Raw genomic sequence first — 8,234 nt, 5'->3', positions numbered from 1 at the left:
GAGAACACGAACAAAAAACAAAGACAAATTGCACGAAAGTAACCAACTCAAGATGGCGAATCTTCATTTTAATTCAGTTGAGCTGCCAATTAACTACTTACCTAAAAATAGAACCCCAAAATCATTCGGAGATTGAGCGCATCTACTCCAACTTAATTAGTGGTCTAAAATTCGAACTAGTCTTGAAAATACATCAACGTTAAACCTTTTAAAGATTTTAAAGAGTAGTGTTTTGTCTTCTATTAATGTCTCTAATTTTAAAAGTCTCTTTATATCCCTTATATATACCTCAAAACTATAGTAACAAACATATTTATAAAAATGGAGATGATCTTTTACTCCTAACCGAGGATTGAAAATTGAAAGAACTTCACCATATTGCATCAAATTATAGATGCTATTATCTGGCTCATTCTAAGTACTATTTAGAAAGAGGAAACAAAGAGAGGAATTTAGAAGAAAGATGATGAGAAGCATTGCAAACAATTTGGTTTCGAATATTGGCTCCAATAATAATAGAGCAACACCCCATGCCAAAGCACCCCAGCCTGACCAATACCTAACTGCAATAGCACAAAATAAGTATTATACATTGTTTCTTTAATAGCTTAATGTAGATTTTTATGTACCATGTATATTGTATAGTATCATCTAAAAATCAACTCGAGTCGGATAAATAAATAGAAAAATTTATAAATAAATAACAAAGAAGTTCCTTCACCACCAAGCATAACTAACAAAGGGAAGAATTAAACTTTGTCAAACTAAGCATTTGCTTGCAATAAACCAACCGAGTAAAAGTCGTAATTTCCTTTACAAAAATGTTGCTTCCTCGATATATTTGGCTTATTTTTTATTAAAAATTCTAAAATGTTCTGTTTTATTCCAAAACTAATCTTGGTGTATTAATTTATTGTACAGGGAATGTGTTTGTTTAATTAATGCATAACATTGGAATAGATTACATTTCATACAATTTAATAAGGGTATAAAATGGATTATATATTTAATAAAGAATAAATTTAATAAAGAATTATTTTTAACTATAAAAGCTCTAAGTTAACGTCTCAATTTTTATTATAATGGTGTGATCAATATTGAGTCTCGTAATACATATTTGATTTTTTAGAAGAATCCCCCAATATTGTCAAAAAAAGAAGAATCCCCCAATATTCAATTCAATATATATTAAATTTTGATAACAATCTATATTTTGTTACGATTACGAATTAATTTTTAACTTGAAAAGCTCCTCGACGTAGTCATACAGCAATGCCTCAATTTTTATTAGAACGATGTGATCAGTTTAAAGTCTAGTGTTGTATAATTGGTTTCTTGAATGATCCCCCTATTTTCAATTCTAAATATTTTCAAATTTTGATAACAAAATATTCAATTCTTATTTTTATTTAATAAAAAGTGTTTAATAAATATGCAGATTTCAACTTGAAAAATTTAAATCAAAATTTTTAAACTAAAATTACTAATAACAAATGAAATGACGGGTAAAAATTACAAGGTTTAGCAATATATAAGAACCACAAATGATTTTTAAAAAAAAAAAAAATAGGAAGAAGAATTCCAAATAAAAAATTTAAACATACAAAATAAGTGTCGAGATAAAATGAATTTGGTAAGAATTCGAATACCTTTGAATCAAAATAGAGTAAAAAGGTAAGTTTAAATAATATTCACGACTTTTTCCTCGTAGTTCTTTTAAAGTATTAAAATGCTAGATATTCAAACATTAATAAGATAAGAATATAAGTAGGTGTGTCTTTACATTTTAATTATCCAACATAAAAGTTATAGAAAAAACACACAAAGGAGGCCAAACATGAAGGATAAGGTTTGATATAAATTTTTGGCCTATACTCAAATAATCACTTATTATACAAATAGTAAATTTACAAATAGATTTTAACTTATTAAATCCTGATAAATGGACACATGATGAGAATTTTATTCATTTATCGAGATTAATGATTTATCAAGTTTAAAAATACACTACTTTCATTATATTTAGATGAAAACTTATTAATTTAACGAGATTATTCATTTATTAATATAAAGTTTATATAATGAGGTTTTTAAATAAACAAATATAATATAATAACATTATTTTTATAATTTAATAATATTGAATATTTAATACAATAAATATATTAAAATAAATATATTCTAAAAAATAATCGGTCATCGGACGGGCTATGAGCTAGTTAATCTAGGCCGTCAAAAAGGCCAAGCTTATTTCATAACCACATACTAGCATCTTTCGTAACAACATACTAGTAGAGCATTTGGTAAAATCTGAATCAAACCAAACTTTTAATCAGTACTGAAACCGAAATGTTAGGAAAAAGGCTACCAAAAACCGAACCGAAATAAATTCAATTTTGAAAGAGAACCGAAAGCATGATCTGACAATCAACACGTTTTTATACCGTTTGCTTTCAACACTTGGATTTCTAGCACCAGAGACTGTAAACTTTTTGAAAAGAGTTCAAAAGGTCATACATTGTAATGTTGTGACGCCTAGGTCTAAGAATGTAATTTTTCAAAGATTGGATTTTGCTATTCAAAAAGGATTAGCGGCGCAGCTTGTTGTCCGTCTACCTTTTGTCCATGTGTAATTATTTTATATATATATATATATATATATATATATTAAAAAAAAAAATTTGATTATTAATTTAATTAAATTCACTAGAATCACAGAAAAACATCCTAAAAATTCATGTTTACCACAAGTCACTGACCAGCTACACTTAGCTAGTTCACAATCACAAATTTAAAACATCCGGAAATTAAAATTTGAGTTGCTTGCTAAGTTTACGTTTAAAAACAACAGAAAAAGTGCCTAAAGAGTCACAGGCTAATATTAAACTTGCTGTCTTGCTGGACTCTGCTTCTTCAATCTTCATCGTGAGTTGAGTTCTGAGTTCTCAAACGTAATTGCTGCTCCTTTCCTGGTTTCAGTAGTTCTGCAGAATGAAGATAAACAAACTGAGAACATATAAAATGCACAGAATAAACCACTTCAAATTATAGCCAGAAACCTCTGATATAAAATGGCCTGGGACCTACTTACTGCAGATACCTCAGAATAAAATTACTGCAGAATCATGCAAACAATCAAACATATCCAAGATCCTGAACAGCAGCAGCAGCACTTGCAGTAAGGATATGGAAAATTGGAAACTAAACTATTATTACAGCACTTGCAGTAATTGTTGACATAGCCTAGAGAAGTGATAATATACTAATAATAACTAAGACTGTTTACATTTTGCACAGATGACACAGGTTTTATTATCCTTTAATAAAATATTAAAGGATAAAACAGTAATATACACTACTATTATTAATACAAAAATACAAAAAAAAAAAAAAATTAAATAGTAAACATCGATTAATATACTAATTGTTTTATAACAATCATATATTTATAATAAAATACAAGTAATCAATCAATAAGATTAAAAGTATAATAATATAATCACACATGATATTAAATAGATTTCAAAATATAATTGAAAAGAACAAAATAAATAAGATTAAAAACTAACACACAAAAAATATTCTATTTGCAGGGGACATAAACTATTGACAATGATTTCTATAAGAATCATTAGGTGAATTCTGTGTATCTATTGAGAAATGATTAATACATTATAATATCCAGCTCAGCAACACATTGATGCAGATACATTCAAGTGTTGCAGTTTGAAGGCTTTACTGATATATCTGGCCAAGTGATGGGATAATCAAGCATTGTTTTCTTGCTCATGGTATATATGGCCAACTGATGCAGGACTACAACTTTAATTACAAAGGCTTTATAGGAATGCAGGCTAGCTGCCATGTTCTAATTTTCTCAAGGCCAAGGCATTTAGATGTCCTAATAAAACTTATGAAAGTTCATAAAAAACACCATTCATCAGCAGATGCAGATGATCTTTGGGCAAAATGTATGGATTTCTTATCACAACATATCTGTGGGCAGCAAATTAAAATGAAGAAAATCTTCACGACCACGACAATCATTGTTCTCAGGTTCTAAACATGATAACTATGTCAGATATCATTATCCTTAATAAAATGACAATGGACCTTAATCTTAAAATGAGACTGAAAAAATACATAACGACCGCAGATTGTATCAATAGTTTGAAGTGAGCTGATGCAGTCACCGGTAGCATATTTCTCGGTTTCTGCTTTTAGTAAATTCTGGGCTTATTATATCAGTATATGAAAAGTGTTAAGCAGAACTGGCGGGTTTCATTTCCTTCATAGTGTTTACACTTTTTAGACGATGCTTAAGCAGATAACTTAGCGTTCTAAGCACACATAGCTGTCTAGGTGAATGAAGTACATGTCATAGATGAGATATCATCCGTCGAGGAAGAGGTATATTCGTCATCTCTAAGATTGCTGGGATGTCCCATATGTCTAGGCGAAATGTCCCTTGCTATCTCTGGTAAAGAGCACCTCACATTGACCACATATTATAGGGTATTGTTAAAGATTCAGTACTGATTGCTAAGCATCATACCAGGTCATAACACAAGGACAATTTCAAGTGGCTTAAAGAGGCTACTGATGCTGTTTCTAATACCTTCACACCTAGTGCAGAGTTTTGTATTTAGTTAACATTATGGTCTTTTCAATAATTTGCAAGTGATTATATACATGATAGCAGGGTAAGGATAAAGGATAATACAGAGAACAAAGGCATACACTAGTCTAGTTACTACATTAGTTGGTCTGTCAGAGGCATTTTGTTGAACACGTTAGGACATCACTCAAACAAGACATGTATAGTACTCATAACAAATCCATTTACGTGTGTGTGTGTGTGTGTGTGTGTGTGAGAGAGAGAGAATAAGATATGTAGTGTGCATAATTAAATAGAAAATAAGATAAAATTTCAGTGTGTATGCACACCTAAACCAATCACAAAAGCTAAGTAAGAAATAAAAGTACCTAAGAAAGTGCGATCATGTTACGCAAGTAGGAAGTGTGTGGAAGGATAAAGTGGCTGGCTGACTGGGGAATGATATTAATGACTGAATCTGTCCGCTCAATTGTAAACTTGACGAAAGACACTCGAATGGAGTTTGAGTTGGCGATTTGAAGCGAGTGAACGGACAAGCAAAAGGAGTTGTCACCTAAATAGAGCAATTCCTTAAAGCGGTTAATTAGTATATAAGAACCATCAACAACAGTATCTGACAAATGCACGTCCAACCACTTGAGGCTTTTCAAATCATAAGCGGCAACGAGAGTGTGACATTTGTAGTAATTAAAGTAGATCACGCCATCAGCAACTGCTGAGACCGGATCCCAGTCTGAAAAATCGGAAACAATAAGTTTCCATTCATCAGAGCTAGGATAGTAAGCATAGATAGAAGGTGATGGAAGTGAGCCCCTTTCCAAGTGAAGGATGATACGATCGTGAGAAGGGTCTGGCATCGCAAACATGGACAGGAAGCAGCCTTGTAATTCAGAAGGCAAAGTTATACTCTCCCACGAATCAGAGGTGGGATCAAACAACTGCGGATCAAGGTCATGGAATCCCATGTTGTAAATCTTTCCATGGAGGCAAGTACTGTTGGCAAAAAGGTGTCCGAAAATTGGCTTTGGATGTTTGCACCACTCCCCTACAGAGTCACTGGCGGCTAATCGCATATGAGCTGAGCCCATGTAAAAGGTATCCGTGGGGTTTTGGGATACATAAGAGTCAATATCAGCGACATCTTCTGAAGTACTATAGCCACCAAAAATATAGATCGACTCACACAAACTCAACATCCTAGTAAATCCAGAAGTACTAAACAAAGGAGGTGAGACATTGCGATGAATTTTCTGGTTCTCTAGATCCACAATGTGAAACTCCAAATGTTGAAATTTTTTATCATGACAAACAGACAGCACCAGAATCCTCGGCGACATCTTCAGTTAAACCTGCTTTCAACACAAATGGAATTAGAGACGATAAAGATTGTCAGGTAAGTCTTGGTTTACACCGATCAAAAAGATGCCATGAAAACAATTAGAAAATGAGAAACTCTTAGTTTACACCGACCAAAAAGATGCCACCAAAACAATTAGAAAATGAGAAACACTGAGATAATATAAATCTGCGAGAAAATTATATTGAAAAGTACGAGAATACATATATCACTCTGATTTCACAAATACAAATCGATAAAGAGTAAAGACTGATGAAAAATAAATCGGCACGAAATATACAATCAACAATATGAAACTACATATCACACTCCGATTCCACATAAACAAACTGAAAAACACCAATATAACTAACTACTAACACAACAATACAAGGGTATATCTCACTCCAGTGGCGGAGCCAGGATTATATTGGAGCCTGGGCACAATTTTAACGCAATTTTTTTTGGCTAGCATGAGTCGAATAAGAAAAAACCAGCAAAACATGAGTCATAATATAAATGAGTCACATATGAATTAAAGCCAAAAAATGACACCATTAAGACCTCCTATTATACAATCAGGTCATTTTCCTCGTCTCTAAAATTAAATGATGCAAAATTAAGATATTAAATGACAGCATTAAGACATCATATTATACAATTAAACCCTTATTTCCTTGATATAGATCAAAGCCAAAAAATGAGAATGAAAGGGGGCTGATTGAGAGAAAAAAGGAGGCAGACTAAAAATTCTGCAGAGAGAAAAAATTGAGAGAACTTAGAACCAAAGTTGAGAAAGAAGCAGAATTGCAAGGAAAAAACATCAACCCTATAACACAACTGTTATTCTGCGCCCTTCTCTCAACCGATCATCATCATCATCATCACAAACCAAAAAAACCACCAATCACCTCCTCCAAACAACATCCCAATCTTTCATCCACCACACACAAAACAAAACCACCAGTGTTTTTCTTACATCTAAACTACTCATAGCTAAACAATTACACCAGAAGAACTATCACAGGAGACTAAAAACTCAAAACAAGGAAGAGGAAAAGACAAGGCAGAAGCGCAGTAGATTTTGCACATACAATTTTAGTTAGCTAAAACTACAACTTTCTTTTGCGCACAATTCCTACATCACAACATCCCAATTTTCTTTTGCGCATAAATACACAGAACATTTTGACTAAATACACAGAATAATAAAACACCACCCAGATCATTATTAAGCTAAATTTCCAAACTTTGGGGCAACCCATTTAGACAAATCAATAGAATAATAATTGGGAATACCAATTTCTAAGTATTTTATGCAATTTCTCAGTTTTAGGGTTGCTTACTTTACCTGTCTGCGCTGAGAGAGAGAGAGAGAGAGAGAGGCTGAGAGCGGTGCGACGGATTTGAGAGCCTTAGATCGGTTTGGTTTGGTGATGGGCGATTGCTATTTGCTAGAGAAAGAGAACGAACGAGACAGAGACAAACGAGACAGAGAAAAACCAAAACGCTTGTGCCTTCTTTCTTTTTCTTTTGTTACTTTAAAAAAAATAAAAATGGGGGTGGGGCAGCCCGGGCACGTGCCAGGGCATGCCGGGCGGCATATCCGCCACTGTCTCACTCCGATTTCGCTCGCATATACAAGCTATAAAACACTGATATAACAACAACAACAACAACAACACTAGACTATTTACATATAGATTACTCCTATTTCACATATACAAACCGAAATAAACATTATTCATTCAAACACAGGCCACCAAAACAATTAGTAAAGAACCCTAACCAATCAAAGAATATCAAATCATCACGGATCGACCTAAGACAAGGGCGGGGGTTTAAGAAAATTACCCGATGTTTCGAGTTCTGCGTTTGGGTATCTTCTCGATTTTGGGGGAAATTAAAATTATTCTACGTATTTATTTTCCTTTTTTTTTTAACCTAAAATAAAAAGCCAGACTTATGTGTGCATGGACTATGGGCTGGGGGAAATTGGGCCAAGCTTCGTTGGACCTTGAAAATAAGTGTGTGTTTGAAAAGTTGGAGTTTAAGAAAAAAAAAGAATTTATATAATATGTCCCAAATTAATGAGTCATTTATTAATATATTTTTTTATTTTTCTTTTATAAATATATCCTATTACCTTATAATCAATCATATTTAAATATAAAAATCAAGACTAAATATACTCTTGATGGTTATGGAGTAACTAACACATGATCATTTTATTTTGATACATTTTAATCTTGATTCAAGGTTTTTAAATATGGACATTCA

General features: G+C 32.5%; 1 protein-coding gene across 3 annotated transcripts; it reads right to left on the bottom strand.

The window, feature by feature from the left end:
* Nucleotides 1–2,712: 2,712 nt before the first annotated feature.
* On the bottom strand, nt 2,713–7,788 carry LOC123906661. 3 transcript variants are annotated; one of them, XR_006808959.1, is made up of 4 exons: nt 7,306–7,546; nt 4,987–5,967; nt 3,101–3,153; nt 2,713–2,984 (listed from the first exon to the last, which is right to left on the bottom strand). XR_006808959.1 is itself a non-coding variant. In XM_045956621.1 (3 exons), the coding sequence occupies exon 2, from the start codon at nt 5,953–5,955 to the stop codon at nt 4,987–4,989; it is 969 nt and encodes a 322-aa protein (XP_045812577.1). In that variant the 5' UTR covers nt 5,956–5,967; nt 7,306–7,788; the 3' UTR covers nt 2,713–2,984. The 3 variants fall into 3 exon arrangements, 2 of the variants coding, with proteins under 2 accessions (XP_045812577.1, XP_045812585.1); XM_045956621.1 differs by lacking the exon at nt 3,101–3,153 and having other exon boundaries at nt 7,306–7,788; XM_045956629.1 differs by lacking the exon at nt 3,101–3,153 and having other exon boundaries at nt 7,301–7,508.
* Nucleotides 7,789–8,234: the final 446 nt, after the last annotated feature.

The sequence above is a fragment of the Trifolium pratense genome, linkage group LG1, assembly GCF_020283565.1.
Source record: "Trifolium pratense cultivar HEN17-A07 linkage group LG1, ARS_RC_1.1, whole genome shotgun sequence".
Classification (NCBI taxonomy): domain Eukaryota; kingdom Viridiplantae; phylum Streptophyta; class Magnoliopsida; order Fabales; family Fabaceae; genus Trifolium; species Trifolium pratense.
Note: the sequence above shows the minus strand (reverse complement) of the source record. Positions and strands in the feature narration are given on the sequence as shown.